The sequence below is a fragment of the Chenopodium quinoa genome, unplaced genomic scaffold, assembly GCF_001683475.1.
Source record: "Chenopodium quinoa cultivar QQ74 unplaced genomic scaffold, ASM168347v1, whole genome shotgun sequence".
Taxonomy (NCBI): Eukaryota; Viridiplantae; Streptophyta; class Magnoliopsida; order Caryophyllales; family Amaranthaceae; genus Chenopodium; species Chenopodium quinoa.
In genome coordinates, this window is record NW_018745684.1 from 747,327 (window position 1) to 769,276 (window position 21,950).

At 37.5% G+C, this 21,950-nt stretch overlaps 4 protein-coding genes and 1 pseudogene across 4 annotated transcripts; 1 reads left to right on the plus strand and 4 right to left on the minus strand.

The window, feature by feature from the left end:
* Positions 1 to 1,905: 1,905 nt before the first annotated feature.
* On the plus strand, positions 1,906 to 4,078 carry LOC110717476 (agamous-like MADS-box protein AGL11). The gene is made up of 2 exons (XM_021896189.1): positions 1,906 to 3,399; positions 4,070 to 4,078. Exons 1-2 carry the CDS (start codon positions 2,404 to 2,406, stop codon positions 4,076 to 4,078), a joined length of 1,005 nt encoding a protein of 334 aa, XP_021751881.1. The 5' UTR covers positions 1,906 to 2,403.
* A 246-nt stretch (positions 4,079 to 4,324) lies between these two features.
* On the minus strand, positions 4,325 to 5,547 carry LOC110717477 (phosphoglycerate mutase-like protein 4). Its single transcript, XM_021896190.1, has 4 exons — positions 5,522 to 5,547; positions 5,068 to 5,209; positions 4,650 to 4,725; positions 4,325 to 4,521 (listed from the first exon to the last, which is right to left on the minus strand). Exons 1-4 carry the CDS (start codon positions 5,545 to 5,547, stop codon positions 4,325 to 4,327), a joined length of 441 nt encoding a protein of 146 aa, XP_021751882.1.
* Positions 5,548 to 6,129: 582 nt separating this feature from the next.
* LOC110717731 (phosphoglycerate mutase-like protein 4) lies at positions 6,130 to 8,747 on the minus strand. The gene is made up of 7 exons (XM_021896492.1): positions 8,259 to 8,747; positions 7,866 to 7,962; positions 7,697 to 7,747; positions 7,498 to 7,608; positions 7,101 to 7,226; positions 6,782 to 6,857; positions 6,130 to 6,697 (listed from the first exon to the last, which is right to left on the minus strand). The coding sequence occupies exons 1-7, from the start codon at positions 8,276 to 8,278 to the stop codon at positions 6,465 to 6,467; spliced, it is 714 nt and encodes a 237-aa protein (XP_021752184.1). The 5' UTR covers positions 8,279 to 8,747; the 3' UTR covers positions 6,130 to 6,464.
* Positions 8,748 to 14,388: 5,641 nt separating this feature from the next.
* LOC110717904 (phosphoglycerate mutase-like protein 4) lies at positions 14,389 to 18,402 on the minus strand. The gene is made up of 7 exons (XM_021896691.1): positions 18,273 to 18,402; positions 17,059 to 17,194; positions 16,246 to 16,296; positions 16,040 to 16,147; positions 15,582 to 15,713; positions 15,320 to 15,395; positions 14,389 to 15,208 (listed from the first exon to the last, which is right to left on the minus strand). The coding sequence occupies exons 2-7, from the start codon at positions 17,176 to 17,178 to the stop codon at positions 14,997 to 14,999; spliced, it is 699 nt and encodes a 232-aa protein (XP_021752383.1). The 5' UTR covers positions 17,179 to 17,194; positions 18,273 to 18,402; the 3' UTR covers positions 14,389 to 14,996.
* LOC110717903 lies at positions 18,065 to 20,516 on the minus strand (annotated as a pseudogene).
* Between the last annotated feature and the right edge of the window lie 1,434 nt (positions 20,517 to 21,950).

The following is a 21,950-nucleotide window of genomic DNA, read 5'->3' on the forward strand; positions in this document are numbered from 1 at the left end:
TGCTTGTGGTGCTTGCGATAGGCAGCGATGGTGCCTAGGCATGATGCTAGGGCTGCGATAGGCTGCCATGGCGCGCCTAGGTTGCGATGGTGCACCAAGGCCGCGATGGTGCGCCTAGCACACCTAGTGTGCTTAGGCTTGTGCCTAGCCATGCTAGGTGCATGCTAGCTCGAACTAGCCAAGCATCCACATGGCCAGGCCAGTGTGGTGCTAGGGCTATGTTCATACTTGTCGCTTTGTGATTTTGCGACGCTCGGTCTCGACGCCCTAGGCTCGATATCCGACGTCTGTATTCGTAAAAATCTGCTGACTCATTAAATCCTTTCGGATTAATTCGTCGTCTCGGATCGGTGATTCGATTGGGTTCGACCCGAAGGGTTTAGTTAAGATTAAGCTGTAACATCAATTGTACATTGATATTACTGATCGGAAGCGGCCTCCACCTAGGCATTCCGATCACTTGACCTTACTGAAGAATTAGCTCCGTAATAATTCTGAACCCTTTATCGGAAGAATACACTTGTTGGAAGGACACCACTCCTTTCAAATGTAACATTCTCTCCTTCCAACAAATAAACCACCACCAACTAGCTATAGGCTACCACCGACCGAGGGCAAGGTTATCTACCATCGGAATTTAAGTCGTGTTTTTGTTGGAGGCCAAACGCCTAGTTTTTTCAAATATCCTAGGAGAGTACGCCTAGAATTCTAGGCGTTTCTCCCCATGGAGTTTTGAAAATTTTAGGCTTTTCTTTTCTAGTTTTGTTACATTTTTTTTTATATTTTTTTTTATCATAACTTTTGATCCCAAACTCGAATTAAGACAGTTAATATATCGTTGAAAAGCTCTTGATGTCTAATTTCTAACCCAATTTAGAATCATGTCAATATCTTTTTAAGATTTTAAGATATGGTTGAAATACTAAACTCGTTCTAAAACCGATACTCTTGCACAATTTCGGCCTTATCTTAATATATAACAATGTTATTGACCTGATTTTAATTGGGTTGAAAAGTAGACATCCATAGCTTTTCAACGGTATATTATTTGTCTTAATTTGAGTTCGGGATCAAAAGTTATGACAAAAACAAAAATCGCAAAAAACTGGAAAAGAAATGCCTAAAATTTTCAAAACTCCATGGAGCAAAACGCCTAGAATTTTAGTTTCTCCCTAGGAGTTTTGAAAATTCTAGGTGTTTTCTCCTAGGATATTTGAAAAAACTAGGCGTTTGACTTCCAACAAAAAAAAAAACACACGACTTAAATTCCTGTTATAGACATAGTAAAACAATACGAACATAACAATCACTATTATAATAAAAATTCATTATCTATACAAATTTCAACAACAATAGCTTTGCAAAAAAAAAAAAAAAATAATCGTTATAGTGTCATTTTGACAATTTTATAGTATCATTTTGACAATATTATAGCCTATACTAAAAACAATCATATGCATGTAGCTGTTTAATGATTGGAAACAAACATACGCATATAGTATTTCATATACACAAAATTCAAGAAGAATTAAACTCAACCAACAAAATTTTCATGCCTCATGTGGTAAATTGTCAAAATCACTCGTCAATGCTTTTAGTGGAGTATCTATTAAAGTAAAATTATAGTGCTTTAATACTTATGGATGTAATTAGAGAAAGAGTGTATATATCGAGTTAACGAAAAAAAATTAGGGTTTTTGGAGAGTTATGAAGGTATTATATATATATATATATAAAGATAAGGACTAGAATATAAATATTTAAATTCTATTGAATTTAATTTGCTATGAAAAATAAATAAAGAAATGTATATTAAAATGACGTGGACCAATAAAATTAAATGGGATAGAGGATTTGACCCTTCTCTCAAAAGGCTCAAGGGTGTCTATTAAAAAAAATAAAAATAAATTAATATGTTATACTTAGTTGGTTTTCTATTCTTTGACTGTTTGACTTTGATCCCTTAACAATCAAGTCTACCTTTGTTTTTAAATTTTTAAGTAAATCGTTTTGTCAAGAAGAATATTATAAAACTAAAATAACCTTATTTAAAATTTTTATAAGAATAAAAAAGGAAAAAAATGAAAAACATACAACCATGCATTTAGGAGGATATATGTAAAAAAAGGTAATTTGGAAAATATTGGAATTAATTTGGAAGATACGATTATGCTCAAATAAGGAAGTTAATATGTGCATCTAATATTAATTCCTATTTTTTTCCATATAAATGTATACTATGTTTAAAGATTCCAATTAACTTAATTAAATGTACTAGAGCCAACTTAAATTCTTACACACCTTCATTCTCCTTCATTATATATTGTTACCATCTACATTATTCATTACAAAACCTCTTTCCATCCATCTCTTTCGAAAAAAAAAAAAAGTTAATTGGATAATATGGGTAGAGCAAAAATAGCAATGGAGTTCATAGTCAAGGAAAAAGCAAGGAACACTACTTATGTGAAGAGAAAAAAAGGGTTGCTAAAGAAAGCACACGAGTTATCGATTTTATGCAACGTACCGGTTTGCATAATCATCTACCCTTACAAAGAAGGGAAGCAATCCTCGGAAGCTGAAGTTTATGCCTTCAAAGGGGACTCCATTAGGGAGTCTAATGCTATGGATTTGTCCCGAGCAACCGATCCGATGGTTGCTCGGGAGATGATTGATAGGTACTTTAGGATTCCTAATGAGGAGAAGTACAAAAGGGCTCTTAACTTGTATGACATGTTTGATGAATGGACTAAAAAGGCTGATCAAGAGTTGTCCAAACTAAGGCATAAGAATGCATTGGTTAAGTACCCTTCTTGGGATTCTAGCTTTGATGGGCTTACTCTTGAACAATTTATGGAATTGCTTGTTCATTTGGATCAAAAGATTGAGTTTGTTAGGCAAAAGATTTTGTTGATTAAGGGTCATAATCATACGCATGAGGGCGCGGCTTTAGTACCGTACCTTGAGCCTACGCCTATCTCTAGTCATCAAATTGGGTTCCCTTATGTTGAAGGGTTTAATCAATTGACCTCATTTAATTATCCTATTAACAACAATAATTATAATCATCAGCAATTTTGTCACCAATTAATGCCTATTAATTATCCAAATCTCGATATTCAAGGCGGTAGTAGTAGTAGTCATCAAATGGGTGGTACTAGAATGGATGATCAGGGTGGTAGTAGCAGCAAAGGTAGCAACTTGATGTATAATATGAACTCGATACCCGGGGTTGTACCTGTGTACTATGATCAAGGGCGAGGATTTGTTGATAACGTCGGGGCGACATCATCGTACGGTGCTGGTTTAACTATGTCGTCTCTGCCCTTGCAGTCGCTGCCCATGCTGCCCAGTGCTTCATTACAAAGGCAGAGGCAATATCAGATGTACTACAAGCAGGTATGTGAATAATATATCGGAGTAATTCATATAATTGATCTTCATGCATTTTTGGTTTTTGTTTTATTTTATTTTTATAATGTACGAGTATCAATTTATCTGTTGGCATGGTAAGGACTCTCTTTGTCGTTTAATGTTTGCCCGACTTAACTTTTTTTTTTTTTTTTTTTTTTTAAGAGTTGCAATAAGTTAATATGTACTTTTGTCCTTTAGTTTGTGTGTTATGAAATAAAGTAGAGAAAGATCACAGGGACTATATTAACTACTCTTTCAGTTTCTTTTCGAAATAATTATTACATTTTTTAGCTATTAATATATGGGTTATTCTTCAATTTTTTATTTTTTCTATTAATAAATTATATAGCCCGTACTATTTTACAAGTTTTAAACTTTTCATCACCTCACATTCCTCATATTATAACAAGGGTTTTAAATGCTTTGCAGAATGGGTGAAGATCAACATATGAAGCTGTGTAATCATAGATCCAAGAAATAAGAGATATCACTTTGCGAAGTGTGTAATTTAGTTTGGTGTTTATTTGGAATGATTTTAACAGACTAGCTTTGGTGTTTAATTGGTTTTATTAAACACCATACCTTTGTTTCATTCTGGTTTATGTTACCAGACATACTTTTGTTAATCTTTTTAACACTGATCACAAATTCACAGCTTATTTAAGCTTCCTGAAATTCGAACTATATTAAAGATTTTATGCTTTTACAACCCAAATTCTTCCAGTTTTATTATTAGTCAAATGAAACGCTTTATTTCAAAAAAAAAAAATCAAAAAATAAAATCACAGCTTATGTAACACTCAGTTGCAGTTGTTACAAAAATTTCATTAAGCCAAAACCCTAAAGCAATTAAATCCAATGTATTGAGATGTGAGCTAGCACGACTTACCTCCTCCACCAAGTACTGATTTTAGATGTTCTGTTTCTCTGAGATAGTGAGATGACTGTTATCATTCCATGTTTTGAAGGACCAAACTTCTGTTTCAGACAGCTGAAGTACACTTAAAGATGTGTTGGATACTTCTCCAGGATGGCCTTCAAAAGGTACAATTCTCCCATATAAATTTCTTATAACCTCTCCGTGTGTTACTACAATCACTCGCGCTCCTGCAGTGTCAACATATACAAACAGAGAAAAAGAACCCATGTGTTAGTACAAACCTAAGTACTTCGTATTATATAGCTGCTTGTTTTTCTAATATCATAACTACAAGCACAGCTTCTCGGAGCTCTACCTCTATGTTTTTGAGCAATTCTTTGCAGTGAAGCTATGCTTCTTATGTACAATTGATCGCGACTTTCACCTCCACCCTGTAGATATTGAAGTTCAAAAGCTTAGATATAGATATAGATATAGATATAAATATAGAATATATATATATATATATATATATATATATATATATATATATATATATATATATATATATATATATATATATATATAGTCTTTAGTTTGGATGTCACATGTCAGTCTTAAACTCAACAGAGCTTCAACTAAAGATGAATGCTGCTTAATTCTACAACTATATGTATGTGACGCATATGTTATGCTACTCCACTGCTCCATACAAGATTAATTAACTTAATTCATATCAGCAGAGATACAATGATTTTATGATAATTTCTAAAGAAAAAAGAAATGATACAAACTGGAACTTCTTCGCCTGATATGAGAGCTGCAAAAGCCTTGGGGTAAATATTAGATATTGATTCTTCATATACAACTCCCTGAAGCTCCCCTATATGTCTTTCCCGCAGGTCCTGATCACGATTAACCTGCAATGGAGTAAGACTGTAAGATACAAAGAGGAAGCAATTATGTTTGGTTTATTTTACTGCAAGTGGTACTAGATCATTCTCATCAAACTAAACACTTAGTAAGGTAAAAGCCTACAATTCTTAATTAGGTTCTATCAACTTTAATAGATTTTTACAGAGTTTTTTTTTTTTTTTTTTTCAAGAACTTATTTAGTTTGATCTTGACTAATCATAATTAAATTCATGGCAACTTAAATTGAATTTTAGTGATCAAACTACTTTTTGCTTATTTAGCTTGCTGTCTCCCGGCCTCATTCTCATATTCGAAGAGCCCAATGCAAATTACCTTTGAACTTGTAGGAAATCAGACATCAGCTGTATTTAGCTTCAATTCTTGAGTACAACTGTTGTACACATGAATAAATTGGCCTTACATTGCGACTTATGTCTGTATAGGTTTGGATCAAAATACGTTCTAATTTTGTAGACATGCATCTCATTTACCTCTGATTTTTCTGTGTAAGAAACATTCAGCTGATTGTTATCCGTGTCTATAAATACTTTTTCTAACAGTTTGCATTATTTCTTTGTTACTTAGCTAATCCAATACTCCGTATACAGAAAGGGTCCTTACATCAATCTATAGGCTATATTGCTATAGCTACCGCGTACAACTTGTGTCTAACTCAAAAGGTCATGCATACTCCAGAATACATATATTGATATAGCACCCTTGCCTTTCACTAGGCTTCAGTGCAGAGTTTCCAATTTATGACTTGGTAATTATCCACGTAATCAAGGTATAATCTAAATCACGAATCAGGACTCAGGAGTAAACAAATCCTAGAAATGTTTTCACCCATGTCTTGCACATTACATGTGATATCAAATTGCGACTGCATTTCACAATCGTCAGAAGAAATACAGCTGAACAGCATCAGTACTAGTGTTTTCTGTGCCTACTATATATGAACCTATGTATCAATGAATGCTGTGACTATTCCAATAATTGACAAGAGTATCCTTAATTTATAAGTAGATAAATTTCCAGCATTGGATCTCTTTATTAACATTTCATTCGAGTCATTAACTCCACTCATTGCAGCTATCTCAAATTCACAGTTAACTTAAGCTTCCTGAAATTCGAACCACATCACAGATTGGAAAACTAGGACATATAGATTGAACAGAAATGAAGTAATCCACTTTTTTTCTTCAAAATTTATGTTTTAACAACCCAAATTCTTCCAGTTTACCATAATTAGTCAAATGAAACAATTCATTTAAATTCACAGCTTAGGTTTAATCCCTTGCGCTCCTCCACCAAGTGCTGATTCTAGATATTCTGCTTCTCTGAGATGACTGTCATCATTCCATGTTTTGAAGGACCAAACCTCTCCTTCAGACAACTGAAGTATACTTACAGATGTGTTCGATATTCTAGGAAGGCCTTCAAAAGGTAAAATTCTCCTATATAAAATTCTTATAACTTCTCCGTGTGTTACTACAATCACTCGCGCTCCTGCATGCAGTGTCAACATATTAGCTGCTTAGCTTGTTTTTCCATTATCAACAAGTCTACAAGCACAGTTACGTAGAAATATACCTCTATGTTTTTCGGCAATTCTTTGCAGTGAAGCTATGCTTCTTATGTACAGTTGATCGTGACTTTCACCTCCACCCTATAGATGTACAAGTTCAAAAGCTTAGAAGTATATAAATATACATGTCAGTCTAAACTCAACAGAGTTTCAACTAAACATGAATGCTGCTGCTTAATTTTACAACTATACGTGATACATATGTTATGCTACTCCATTGCTCCATAAAAGATCGATTAATCAACTTAATTCATATCATGCAGCAGAGATCTAATAATTTTATGATAGTAGATAATTTCTATTGATAAAAGAAATGATGCATACCGGAATTTCTTCACCTGACAAGAGAGCTTCATGAGCCTTGGGGTAAATCTTGGATATTGATTCTTCATAAACAACTCCCTGAAGCTCCCCTAAATGTCTTTCCTGCAGGTCTTGATCACATATAACCTGAGACGGAGTAAGATACAAAAAGGAAGCAATTAAGTTTATTCTCATATTGAATTACTGATTTTTACTTTCAACTATTTATTATTGTTGGCATACAGAGTTTTCAATCCTAAAATCAAGAACTGAAAACAAACAGTGAAACTGATTAAGGCCTCGTTTAGTTCAATTTATTTTTAATATATTTCAGAAAAAATAAGATCAGACCAGATTAGATAAGCAAAAATAAGGTGAACTAAACAAGCCCTAAGTCCATAGAGTAAAAAAAACTCACCTCAAGCCCACCACATGTGGCTGCTATAGTTTCAGCAGTCTCTAGTGCCCTCTTCAGATCAGATGAGTATATACCTGAGATGTTAGGTTCCCTTGAAAGGCGTTTAGCAACCTTCAACAAAGATGATTAGAATAATGTGAGCGAGGAAGTAATCGAACACAAATAGACCAATAATACAGAACATAACTACAAAACTTACTGCTACAGCTTGCTGTCTCCCGGCCTCATTCAAGTCAATATCTAACTGTCCCTGGATCATTAAATCAAGTAGAATTGCAAGTCTGAGTACCGAGAAATAATTTGCTAATATACCTTCATAATGAACATGTTTTTCATTTAAAAGGATATAAATTTAGATAAGACTTCACCTGCATTTTTCCAACAGCATTCCATACAGTTTCACCATGACGAACAAGGATAAACTCGGTACAAGACTCATTAGTTGGAACACCTTCCGTTGTCACCCTTTACAAGTGGAACACCCAAACAAAAATGATTAAGCTTCTTTTCAAAAACCAAATCATAGAAGTTTCGAATTTTCTTGTATTTGCTCCATTTCCCTTAAAATTTCTTATATCATCAAGTCTACACATTGTATAACTTGAAATACAATATACAGTACAAAATTACTCAATAACAAACAATCAACTAAAAGAAGTAAAATACAGTACTATAGTCAACCAACCAGATTATATATAATAGACACATGCATGATAGTATTTTGACGGAGACACAAAGAGAGAGACAGAGAAAGAGGAGACCTGGAATCAGAGGCAGCCATTGAATATAGAAGATGCAGGAAAATGAGGAGGCTGAATGTTTGACTCCGTTATAATGAGGAGGAAGATGCAGATCTCGTTAGCTATATAATGCCTTTCCTGGTTGATTTGGGGATGTTATTATGTGAACATGTCTACTAGATGTTAATACGCCTTTCCTGGTTGACTTGGGGATGTTAACAACTCAGCTTAGTTTAACATTACCGTGTCTATTAATTTATTAACTACCTAAGCTCCACGACGTAACACATTCACACCTTAATTAGCTCTGAACTAGTACCTAATGAGTACAGCTGCTATACACATGAATAAATTGGCTTTACATTGCGCCTCACATCTGTATAGGTTTAGATCAAATTACCTCATAATTTCATAGACATGCATCTCATTTACCTCTGATTTTTCAGTGTAAGAAACATTTAACTGATTGTTATGTGTGTCTATTAATACTTTTTCTAACAGTGTTATTTCTTTGTTACTGTTGATAAGTATATTAGGTGACTCGTACTTCGTAGCTTTGTCCGCCCGATCGGGCGGACATTGCCCGGTCTGACCGGGCGGAAGAAGAAGAGGTGCCTGGCAAATTCGTTGAAGAAGCTGCTCTCGCGCCCGACCGGGCGAGCCTTCGCCCGACCGGGCGAGCCTTCGCCCGATCGGGCAGACCTTGCCCGGTCTGACCGGGCGGTGGGGGTTGGATACGTTGAAGCATTCGTATGGAGTTTTCTTCTCGCGCCCGATCGGGCAGACCTTGCCCGGTCTGACCGGGCGGAGAAGGAAAAATACGGAACGCGGATTTTGCGGTTTTAGGTTATCTTATTTTATTATCTTTTTGCCCAAGTATCTTTTAATTAGGGATTAATATAAAACCTCCCTAATATCAGTATTAGGGTTAAGAGAGAGAGAGTGAGAGCCGTTCTTGAGAAATACAAGAATCATCTTTGTAATCTTTGCAGTTTATAGTGAAATCATTCGATCTCGGTGCCCGTGGACGTAGCTATCACATCGATAGTGAACCACGTAAATTCTTGGTGTTGTTCTTATTGTTTGCATTGAATTTCTTTATTGTTTTCTTGTTTGTTTTCGACCTTTGCTTCCGCTGTCGCACAACAATTGGTATCAAGAGCTCAGGTTCAATCCTTGGATAGTTTCTTGAAGATAACAATGGCAGGAGATTCAACAATAAGAATTGAGAAGTTTACCGGGAAAAATAGTTTCGGGCTATGGCAAATTAAGATGAAGGCTCTGTTAAAACAACAGCAGATATGGCGTCCGTTGGCTCCAAAGAGTACTACTTCGGAGTCAGGAGACGGACCGACTGACTCGCAGTTAGAAGTTATGGAAGAGAAGGCACACTCTACCATATTACTTAGTCTTGATGATCAAATCATCACGGAGGTTGCTGATCAGGAAACGGCGGCTGGATTGTGGCTGAAGCTGGAGTCATTGTATATGACTAAGTCGTTGACCAACAAATTATTACTGAAACAGCGGTTGTTTAGCCTCCGGATGCAGTCAGGTACTTCCTTACGGGAACATCTAGAAAAACTTAACTCTATTTTGCTTGATTTACGTAATTTAGATGTTAAAATTGATGATGAGGATGCTGCGTTGATTTTACTTGTATCTCTACCGTCTAGCTTTGAGAATTTTGTAGAGTCTTTTGTTGTTGGTAAGGATTCTATAACCTTAGAAGAAGTGAAGGCAGCACTTCATACTAGGGAACTCAGAATGAAAGCTACGAGTGATAATGGGGATAATGGTAGTGGGTTATTTGTTAAGTCCGGAAAGTCTAAAAAGAATAAGGGGTTTAACAAGGGGAACAATGCTGGGTCGGGTGCTGGAAACGGCAAGGATGGATCTAGTAAAACTACTACTAAAACATGTTATTACTGTAAAGAACCGGGTCACTTTAGGAATAATTGTCCGGTGAGGAAAAACAAGTCCCAGGCTGCTGTAGTTGAAGAGAAACCGAATGAGAGCTATAATTCAGAGGAAGATTTAGCATTAGTCAGTTCTGCTAGGTCTGATGATTTATCTGATAACTGGGTTCTAGATTCGGGGTGTTCGTTCCATATGTGTCCACGTCGAGATTGGTTTGATACATATGAACCTCGCAATGGGGGTATGGTTATAGTCGGTAACAATGCTCCATGTAAGGTCACAGGTATTGGTTCCATGAGGTTGAGGACTGTTGATGGGCGGAGGTTAACTTTGACTAATGTACGGCATGTTCCTGCTTTAGGAAAGAATCTGATTTCATTGGGTACCCTGGATGAATTGGGGTACAATGGTGTGTTTTCAGATGGGGAGTTGTGTATTTTCAGAGGTTCTGAGTTGGTACTTAAGGGTATCAAAAGGAACACCCTCTATGTTTTTGAGGGTGTTACACTGCCTAGTTCTGCGGTTTGCGCATATGTATCTCACCAGGAGATGACTAAGATTTGGCACATGAGGCTTGGTCATATGGGGGAGAAGGGGATGCAGCTATTGTCCAAGAGGGGTCTTCTATCCGGGGTCAAGGTTGCCAACCTTGAATTTTGTGAGCATTGTGTGTTTGGTAAGAAACACAGGTCAAAGTTCAGCAAGGGTGCTCACATTACTGATGCAGTGCTCGATTACATCCATTCAGATTGCTGGGGTCCATCTAGAGTTGAAGGTATGGGAGGTTACCACTATTTTGTGTCATTTGTTGATGACAAGTCCCGATACACATGGCTTAGGTTGCTTAAGTCAAAGGATGAGGCCTTCAAAGTTTTCAAGCAATGGAAAGCTTTGGTGGAAAATCGACAAGGAAGGAAGATCAAGAAGCTACGAACGGACAATGGGCTAGAGTTTTGCAAAGACGAGTTTAATCAGTTCTGTGCAGATGAGGGTATAGGTCGGCATCATACTGTCAGGAAGACACCACAGCAGAACGGTGTAGCAGAACGGGTTAATCAGACACTGCTAGAGAGAGTTCGATGCATGCTCTCTAATGCAGGGCTTGGGAGGAGGTACTGGAGTGAAGCTGTGTTAACAGCTTGTTATGTCATTAATAGGGGTCCTCATTCTGGAATTGATTCCAAAATTCCGTTTGAGATCTGGAGTGGTAAGTTGCCTAATTTTTCGAATTTGAAGATTTTTGGTTGTGTTGCTTATTATCATGTTATTGAGGGTAAGCTGGATCCATGAGCCAAGAAGGGGTGTTTTGTTGGGTACGGGGATGGTGTGAAGGGGTTTAGAATTTTTTCACCTTCGGAGGGTCGGGTCATTCTTAGTAGGGATGTTACTTTCGATGAAAACACCATGTATTCAATTAAAAATGCAGAGATTTCAGATTTGAGAAGGGAAGGAGACAATTTATTACAGACAGATGGGGTACTTGAGGTACATCAGTCTACCATTGCTGATTTACCTCGGGTACAATATATTGATGATGATGCTGATGTTCCAGTGCCGGGTACTCCTGAACCTGAGATTACTCCTACTCATTCTAACTCTGGGGATGAGGTGGAGCAATCTAATCAGGGGTCATCTAGTCAACCTGACACCATTCTTGAGATGCCTAAACGAGTTATCAAGAAGCCTGTTAGATTGATTGAAGAGATGGAGGGAAGAAATTGCTGTGTTGATGCGATGACAGGTTATGCATTGAGTGTAGCTGATGATGTAGAGTCATTTGAACCTGCCACATATAAACAAGCAATTAGTTGTAGTGAGTCTGCGCAATGGCTTGCCGCAATGGGTGAAGAGATGCAGTCCCTTTACAAGAACAGAGTGTGGGAACTGGTAAAGGTACCGGAAGGGAGGAAGCTTGTGGGTTGTAAATGGATTTACAAGAAGAAAGAAGGGTTGTCGGAAACTGAGCAAATACGTTTTAAGGCTAGGCTAGTTGCTAAGGGGTTCAGTCAGGTAGAAGGGGTTGACTTTGTTGAGATATTCTCACCTGTGGTTCGACATACTTCTATCCGTGTGTTATTGTCAATTGTAGCACATTTTGATCTTGAGCTGGAGCAGTTGGATGTTAAAACGGCCTTCCTTCATGGCGATTTGGAGGAGGAGATTCTGATGAAGCAGCCCGAAGGATTCGAAGTTCCTGGAAAGGAACACTATGCCTGCAGATTGCTAAAGTCATTGTATGGACTTAAGCAATCCCCCCGACAGTGGTACAAAAGGTTTGATTCTTTTATGGTTTCACAAGGTTTTGACAGGAATTCATATGATTGCTGTGTGTATCATAGTAAGCTGGATAATGGTTCCATGATTTATCTTTTGTTATATGTTGATGACATGTTGGTTGCCACAAAGAATAAATCTGATATTGCTAGATTAAAGGAGATGCTTAACTCGGAGTTTGACATGAAAGACTTGGGTGCAGCTAGGAAGATTTTGGGTATGGAGATCTACAGGGATCGGGCTAGAGGTAAGCTTTTCTTGACTCAGAAAAGCTACATTGAAAAGATTTTGTCTCGTTTTGGGATGGAAAAATCGAAGCCTATAAGTACGCCAACTACTGTTAGTTGTAAGTTGTCTTTGTCTATGTCACCTCAATCAGAGGAGGAGTTGTCTTATATGTCTAGAGTTCCATATGCAAATGCGGTTGGTTGTTTGATGTATGCTATGGTCTGTACTAGGCCGGATATTGCGCATGCTGTTAGTGTTGTAAGCAGGTTTATGGCTCGACCTGGGAGGGAACACTGGCAAGGGGTGAAAAGGATTTTTCGCTACCTGAGAGGGACAACTGATATTGGTCTTGTGTACGGGAATGATAAGGAATGCTTGGTCACTGGGTACAGTGATTCTGATTATGCAGCTGATGTGGATACCAGGAGGTCTGTGACTGGTTATGTGTTCACTTTGGGTGGTTCTGTGGTTAGTTGGAAGTCTACATTGCAGTCATCAGTTACGTTGTCAACTACTGAAGCTGAGTATATGGCTTTAACTTCTGCAGCTAAGGAGTCTATTTGGCTCAAAGGCCTAGTAGGTGAACTGGGTATTGCACAGGATTTTGCTACAGTATATTGTGATAGTCTAAGTGCGATTTGCTTAGCTAAAGATCAAGTACACCATGATCGGACGAAGCACATTGATGTCAGGTATCATTTCTTGCGTACTGACAAGAGGATTAAGGTGAAGAAGATTGGGACTGCTGACAACCCGGCTGATTTCTTCACTAAGCCTGTTCCGTTTAGCAAGTTTAAACATTGCTTAGACTTGTTAAATATTGATTACTACGTGATGTAGTAGGCCCTGAGGGGCGAAGTTGGGGAGCTCCTGGTGTAGGTGTGTTGGCATTAAGGTGGAGCTTGCCCGGGGCTTGTGATGCAGGTGGAGCATTATGAGTTGTTATACTTGGAGACGAGTATGTGATGGGTCTTGGTTGAAGACTTATCGGGATGTATGGCTTATGCATGAGTCCTGCATCGGGTTTGGCTTGAGATGTTTTTTCACTATGTCTTGATGGGGTCGTTTGCTGACTACGAGTTCTCGTCAAGGTGGAGATTGTTGATAAGTATATTAGGTGACTCGTACTTCGTAGCTTTGTCCGCCCGATCGGGCGGACATTGCCCGGTCTGACCGGGCGGAAGAAGAAGAGGTGCCTGGCAAATTCGTTGAAGAAGCTGCTCTCGCGCCCGACCGGGCGAGCCTTCGCCCGACCGGGCGAGCCTTCGCCCGATCGGGCAGACCTTGCCCGGTCTGACCGGGCGGTGGGGGTTGGATACGTTGAAGCATTCGTATGGAGTTTTCTTCTCGCGCCCGATCGGGCAGACCTTGCCCGGTCTGACCGGGCGGAGAAGGAAAAATACGGAACGCGGATTTTGCGGTTTTAGGTTATCTTATTTTATTATCTTTTTGCCCAAGTATCTTTTAATTAGGGATTAATATAAAACCTCCCTAATATCAGTATTAGGGTTAAGAGAGAGAGAGTGAGAGCCGTTCTTGAGAAATACAAGAATCATCTTTGTAATCTTTGCAGTTTATAGTGAAATCATTCGATCTCGGTGCCCGTGGACGTAGCTATCACATCGATAGTGAACCACGTAAATTCTTGGTGTTGTTCTTATTGTTTGCATTGAATTTCTTTATTGTTTTCTTGTTTGTTTTCGACCTTTGCTTCCGCTGTCGCACAACAGTTACTTAGCGTATGTTGATTATCAAACATTCAGAAAGGGTCCTTACATCAATCTATAGGCTATAGCTACCGCTTACAACTTGTGTCTAACTCAAAAGGTCATACTCCATAATACATATATAGCATCCTTACCTTTCAGCAGGCTGAAGTGCAGAGTTTCCAATTAAAGAACTTAGTAATTATCCACGTAATCGAGGTATAAATAGCATCACGAATCAGGTGTAAGCAAGTACTAGTTTTATTTTCACCCATGTCTTGCACATTACATGTGTTATCAAATTGCGACTGCATTTCAAAATCGTCAGAAGACCTACAGCTGAACAGCATCAGCACTGATTTTTTTGTGCTACTATGAACCTATGAATCAATGAACGATGTGACTGTTCGATGCTTCATATGCAAAAGTACCCATAGATTATGTAAATGAATATCCAGCATTTGGATCTTCTTTATTAAAACTGTTTAGCTCCACTCATGCCAAATATCAATGCAACTATTAGAGTTTGCAAATAACAAAACAACAATAAAGAAGTACAGCAATCCTCCTTGACACAGCAAGTCTCATCACGAATTAATAATCATGTACCAGGAAATCAAGCATAAGCTAGCTAGCCTGAAGCATCGCCTCCATCTGAAAAATATCCTAGTTCTTTGAGATGACTCTGATCATTCCATAATTTGATCGACCACTGGTCTCCTTCAGAAAACTGAAATATACTTATAGATGCATTCCGTATCCCTCTAACAGATTCTCCAGGTTTAGCTAGCTTGTACAAATTTTTTATGACAGTATAATGAGTTACTACAACTACTCGTGCACCTGAAATGTCAACATTCAGCCAGAAGAAAAAGGTTACTTCATTGGTTTTTTTTTTTTTTAAAAAAAAAAAAAAGATACAAAAGAACTGAAAGCTGCTTCCCTAAACATTACCTCTGTGTTTTTCAGCAATTCTTTGCAACGAAGATGTGTATCTGTTATTCAACTGATCTTGACTTTCACCACCACCCTGCAGATGATGATATGCATGTATTTTCAATATTTAGAAAGTCTTCAATGTCAAATGAGCTTTTGACCTGAATGAATACTGTAATTCTATTTCATAGTCGCATAGCAGATGAAAACATCAGGTCAGCAAAGAAAGGGGATCATGCATTCAGACTTTTTTAAAAAAAGAAGACGAGACCATACACACCGAAATTTCTTGATCATTTCCAGGTGACTTCAATGCTTCAAAGGCTATAGGGTTAACCTTGGGTGATTCGCTAAATGTAAGTCCTTGAAGATCCCCTATATGTCTTTCCCGCAGGTCTTTATCTGTAACAACCTGATTTTGAGACCCATATAAAACTTATGAGCCGCTAATTACCGTGTAAACAAACATATCAAAGCAGTACACTTCTGGTATAACAAATTAATCTGATACAAGCATTTTTAAACTGTTATCAAAGGTTTACCCTATACCTGCCAGTAAAAAAAGTCACTTATTTTTCTTTTTTTTATGTAACTATTGGTTTTTGAATCCAAGATTTTTACCACATGCTCTACTGAAATTCTAGTTCATCTCATCAAATTCAAGCCCCACTATTAGCTCCCTTGTTATACCCAAAGAGGGATATGAAGTTGTATTATTTTGATTGACGAGTAACAAACCTCAAGCCCACATCTAGATGCTATTGCTTCTGCTGTCTTGAGAGCCCTCTTCAAATCAGATGAATATATAGCGGATATATTAGGCTCCCTTGATAGTCTCTCAGCAACCTACAAAAAAAAAAGAGAGAGAGAGAGAGAAGGGAGGATTATATTCAAGGACTGAGCAAGAGAACCTAGATCAGTGCATAATATCATAACTAACTTACTATGACGGCTTGTTTTCTCCCAACCTCATTTAGCTCAGTGTCCGTCTGTCCCTGGATCATTAACAAAGAAGTAGAGATTTGAGTTATTAACCTTTATTATTGCATATGGATGAAGCAAGAATTTAGCAGTATAAATGAGAGTGCCATGTAGGCATCTACTGCAGGTTCTTTACAGGAGCAAAGTTTGTGCAATGCTATAGACTCTAGTCAATTTTATCAGACAGGTTCTACTTATATTATCAAAAAGACAAACCGAGCTCGCTAGAAAAGCAATACAGCCCAGAATCACCTTGTGATATAAAGACATATGTGGATACACAGAACAGCCTAAATTTTGAAACAGAGAATACAAATGAAAGCTGGAAAAGGAAATTTTCAAAAAAAAAGTCTAATCAAGTTTTTATATCTAGGAAAATTGATTATAAAATAACTATACCATGTATTGCATGTAAGTTGTTTTCCCCCTTCTTAGGCTAATTTTCACCTGAATAACTCTTGAACTCATCTGATAATTAAGCTTATCAGTCCTCTATATCAAAACCTTTCTATTTTGTTGTGAAAGAAACTTATTTGCTCGATCTAGACTTATTAGATCCGATACTTGTTAAAAAGGTAAAAAATGAACATTATCTTCATCTAGTTAAACCATGATTAAAATCTTAAATTCGGGGTATGGTGTGTTTGAGTGGTTCAATTCATCTCACTTGTTGTCAGTCATCAAAAAGTCAAGGGATGTAACACAAAACATGAATGAAAAATAGTATATATGTTTATTTTGTCAACTTTGAAGATGAATAGAGCTAACAGCCTAACCTGCCCTTTGCCAAGAACATTCCAATCTGTTACACCATGGCGAACAACAATAATCTCTGTACAAGATCCATTAACCGGCCCTGCTTCTCCAGCTATATTTCCTTTACTAACGCAATCCATCGACACCCTTTACAAACTGTACACCAACTAATTAAAGGTATACAAAAACAACAGATATATATATATATATATAAAAAAAAAAAAATAAGAAAATAAAATAAAAAAAGGACTACTTGTATTAAACTATGAAAGTGGACGAACATTTTTTCTTCTGGTCTGATGTTGATTCCTCTTGTGAATTCCACTTGAATGGTACTTTTTCTTAGGGCTTAAAAGTGCCAAGGATTTTTTGAACAGAGGTTTTTTCAGAAAGAAACTCTAAAAAACAATCATCTATGAGAGGGTTTTTACATCAATATACTGTACAGGGTGTCCAACTCGGAGTATATAGCAGCTTTGCCTGTATAGCAAGCCTAATTGAAATTTTTTGATTAGGATACTTGGTTACACACATGGCCAAGGTAAAAATAATGTTGTGAGCAAGTTATATTAGTACGCATCACTTGCACTATACCATGTCTAAATCAGAACATTATAACAAAGCCTAAACTGCAACTCCCGGCCTCATTCAGATCAATATCTGACTGTCCCTAGATCATTAAATCAAATAGAATTACAAGTTTGAGTAAACACACCAAGTTTTATTCGGTTATTCCCATTGTTTGTATTGAATTTACAAAATTATAATTCTATTTTTCTTCGATTGTTAAATAGTTTTGAGTAATACTCCGTTATTTGCTAATATACAGTACTTCACAAAAAATCATTTTTTTCAAGAGCTCACTTGCATTTTTCCTAGAACGTTCCATAGAGTTTCACCACGAATATTATAATCAAATTGCGGTCACATTTCACAATGGTCAGAAGAAATACAAATGAGCAGATGCAGCATCAACACTGTTTCCTGTGCTACTATGAACCTATGAATCAATGAACGTCAGGACTGTTCAATAATGACATGCAAGGGTACCCTTATATTATGAAAATAAATTTCCAGCATTTGGATATCTTTATTAATATTTCATTCGAGTCATTAACTCCACTCATGTCAAATAAAATTGCAACTAATACAGTTTACAAGTAACAAAACAACAGTAAAATACTGCAATCCTCCTTGATACAGCAAGTCTCTTCATGAGTTAATAATTAAGTACCAGAAGTTCAAGCATAAGCTAGCTAGCCTGAAGCATCGCCTCCACCTGAAGCCGATTCCAGATATTCAGTTTCTCTCAGATGACTCTTATCATTCCATAATTTGATTGACCATTTGTCTCCTTCAGACAACTGAAATATACAAATAGATGTATTCCATATCCTTCCAGGAGTTCCTCCAGGTATAGCTCGTTTTTACAGCTTTTCTATGACAGCCCCATGAGTTACAACAACTACTCGCGCTCCTGAAATGTCAAAAATCAGCCAGAAAAAAAGGGTTACTTCATTGGTTGATTTTTTTATCTCCCCTGGTGGTCCTAAATACAAAATTAGTAACTAATTGCTGCTTCCCTAAACATTACCTCTGTGTTTTTCAGCAATTCTTTGCATTGAAGATGTGCATCTTCTTATCAACTGATCACGGCTTTCACCACCACCCTGCAGATAATGATGTATGAGGAAATCTTTGATTTCAAATGAGCTTTTGACCCAAATGAATACTGTAATTCGATTCCATAATCACATAGAAGATTAACATATCAAGTCAGCAAAGAGGGGAGAAGGGGACCATTTAGACTTGTTTAAAGGAGACCATACACACCGGAATTTCTTGATCGTTTCTAGGAGACCTCAATGCTTCAAAGGCTATAGGGTTAATCTTGGGTGATTCTTTAGCTGTAAGTCCTTGAAGATCCCCTAAATGTCTTTCCCGCAGGCCTTTATCTGTAACAACCTGAATTTGAGACCCACATAAAACTTATGAGCAGCTAATTATCATGTATCAGATCAGTACACTTCTGATCTAACAAATTAATCTAATTCATGCATATTTAAACTGTTAGAAAAGGTTTGCACTATACCTGCCACTAGGAAAGTAACTTTAATTTTCGTTTTTTACTCTTGGTTTATATTTCATCATTCTCACCAAAGTTGTCAATTTTTTTAATTTGATAATCACAAAATCTTATTGTACTAGCTAAGTTTTGCTGAAACACTCTTAATTTTATAAACTGAATAGGACAAAAAAAACATTTAGTAAATCGGTCATTTGTCTCTACATAAGTGTTACCGGTCAAATCCAAGATTTTTACCACATACTATACTGAAATTCTAGTTCATCTCATCAAATTCAAGCTCCATTATTAGCTACCCTTGTTATCCCCAAAGAGGGATAAAGTTGTATTGTTTTAGTTACAAACCTCAAGCCCACATCTAGATGCTATTGTTTCTGCTGTCTCGAGAGCCCTCTTCAAATCAGATGAATATATAGCGGATATATTAGGATCCCTTGATAGTCTCTCAGCAACCTACAACAAAAAAAAAAAGGATTATATTCAAGGACTCAACGAAATAACCTAGACCAGTGCAGAATATCATAGCTAACTTACCATGACAGCTTGTTGTCTCCCAACCTCATTTAGATCAGTATCTGTCTGTCCTTGGAGCATTAACAAAGATGTAGAGATTCGATTCATAAACAGACACCAAAAGAAACAACCTTATAATTGCTTATAAATGAAGCAAGAATTCAGCAGTGTAATGAGAGTACCATCTAGGCATCTACTGCAGGTTCTTACAGGAGCAAAGTTTGTGCAATGCTATAATTTTCTAGCGAATATTTATCAGACAGGCTCTACTTATATTATTGAAAAGAACAGAAATTGAGCTCGCTAGATAAACAATATAGCCCAGAATCACCTTGTGATATAAAGACATTGTGGATATGAGCTTATTAGTCTGTATCATTTCATTTTATTTTGTTGTGAAAGGAATGTAACACAAAACAGTGACAAGAAGTTGAAACATCCACAGATTGAACAATAATAATAAGAAGTTAGCAGCTCTAGTCCTTGAACAAATAGTATGTGTATTTTGTCAATTCTCAGGATGAATAGCCTAACCTGCATTTTCCCAAGAACATTCCATTCTGTTTCACCATGACGAACGACTATAATCTCTGTACAAGATCCATTAACCGGCCCTGCTTCTCCAGCTATAATTCCTTTATTAAAGCAATCCATTGACACCTTTTACAAACTGTAAACCAACTAATTAAAGGAAAACATGAACAACAGATTTAAAAAAAAAAAACAAGAGGAAAGCCGACAAGAGTTTTTTCAGAGAAAAAATGAGGAGGATTTGTTTAACAGCTGAAGCTTCCTGCAATCCTGCTGTATGTATTATTGGTGCATATGTGCTGTCTTCTCGTTGACTCAGGGATATATCATATATTCATATACGTAGTCTTCTTTAGCACTCAGCTTAAAATATTTATTATATTACTAGTATAAAACTATTCTGGTTTTCTTTGTCCTTTTTCTCTGATGTTGATTACCCTAGCGAATTCCACTAAAAATGGACCTTCTTCGAAAATTCAAAATTCTATAAAATTTCCCATATCATAAAAACATTTAACTTTTATTATGTGAAAAAGTATTTTTATCAGATGTTGAAAAACAATCATCTACGAGAGGATTTTTACATTAATATACTGTACAGGGTCTCCAACTCGGAGCACATACTAAATAGCAGGTGTAATTGAAAATTTTCAATTAGAATACCTGGTGTTTGGGTCCAACTCAGTCACCCCTAATTGGGCCGGTCCAAATGATTCAATTAATTACAAAAGCCCAATGCAAGATTCAACTATCCACAAGCATGCTAAAGTCAATTTAGCCTAGTCAGCATGGCAAGCCCATCTGACTTCAAGGGCCCAATTCTCCTCTATTGAGCAAAGGTATAAAAGCCATCAATTATCTCATTTATCATTCATTCACAATCAGCCTCACGCAATTAATTCTCTCGCATAGCATTTATTCTAGATACACTGAACTGACTTTAGCATCGGAGGTGCCTTCCTCGGCAACCACCCCCGAGGTTAGTTTACATGCGTTCGCTGTGCAGGAAATCCTTGGCCTAGTTATCGCTTGGACCAAGATTAGTCTTCTCCTCCGAAAAGGGCCTACTAAAGGCTCCATTGTTTTCATACCGAAACAATTTGGCGCCGTCCGTGGGGAGGATACAAAAAGTTAAGCCAAAAAATCTAACCAGTCTTATTAGAAACATGACTAAGAGTGGCAAGAGCACCAAGAGTGCTAAGAAGAATGGTCACACCTCTTCAAAGAGGAACAGAGACCTGATCACGGTGAGGGAAAATCGACCGATTTCGCCATCACCGGAACCAACTTCATCTTCTTCAAAAGCTCCCCATTCTCCGGAAGGGGACGCTTGGGAGGGTTCTCCATCCCACCATACTCGCCAGCCGACAAGTTCGCTTAGGCCGAGTGGGTCTAACGCGAGAAGTCCTCCACCGCAAAGTCTACACTCTCGGTCCCAGCCAAAAGAAACCCCTCCGTAGGAATCCTCTACGGAGGAAGTGGCAAGGGCCGCAGCGGTCTGTATGGAGTTCCTTAAGGCCCAAGGAGGTCAACTCCCACTAACGCCCCACGAGTCTTCACCTCTTCAGTCGAGACACCTGAGAAGGAGAATCGGTCAAGAGGAGGATGGACAAGTTCCATCCTACAAGGAGCTCGGGGACAAGTGGCAATAGGACACTTGGAGGACCGAAAGGGAAAGGAAAGAACCCTCAATTCTTTCACCGTGCCGAAACTCGGGACTCCATGAGTTTCCGGAGCAACAATACCACCTTTGCGTGTAAAGAGTCTGCCCGCCGAAGCGAC

Excerpts from the sequence above, each read along its gene's own strand:
- LOC110717731 (XM_021896492.1), bottom strand. The coding sequence starts at position 8,278 with ATGGCTGCCTCTGATTCCAG. Across the intron at positions 7,963-8,258 it reads ATGGCTGCCTCTGATTCCAG|GGTGACAACGGAAGGTGTTC; the intron begins GTCTCCTCTTTC and ends CCACTTGTAAAG. Across the intron at positions 7,227-7,497 it reads CCACATGTGGTGGGCTTGAG|GTTATATGTGATCAAGACCT; the intron begins GTGAGTTTTTTT and ends ACTCCGTCTCAG.
- LOC110717476 (XM_021896189.1), top strand. The coding sequence starts at position 2,404 with ATGGGTAGAGCAAAAATAGCAATGGAGTTCATAGTCAAGGAAAAAGCA.
- LOC110717904 (XM_021896691.1), bottom strand. The coding sequence starts at position 17,178 with ATGGATTGCGTTAGTAAAGGAAATATAGCTGGAGAAGCAGGGCCGGTT. Across the intron at positions 16,297-17,058 it reads ATGTTCTTGGCAAAGGGCAG|GGACAGACGGACACTGAGCT; the intron begins GTTAGGCTGTTA and ends TTAATGATCCAG. Across the intron at positions 15,714-16,039 it reads CATCTAGATGTGGGCTTGAG|GTTGTTACAGATAAAGACCT; the intron begins GTTTGTTACTCG and ends TCTCAAAATCAG.
- LOC110717477 (XM_021896190.1), bottom strand. The coding sequence starts at position 5,547 with ATGTCTGATTTCCTACAAGTTCAAAG. Across the intron at positions 4,726-5,067 it reads TATCAGGCGAAGAAGTTCCA|GGTGGAGGTGAAAGTCGCGA; the intron begins GTTTGTATCATT and ends CAATATCTACAG. Across the intron at positions 4,522-4,649 it reads AATTGCTCAAAAACATAGAG|GAGCGCGAGTGATTGTAGTA; the intron begins GTAGAGCTCCGA and ends TTGACACTGCAG.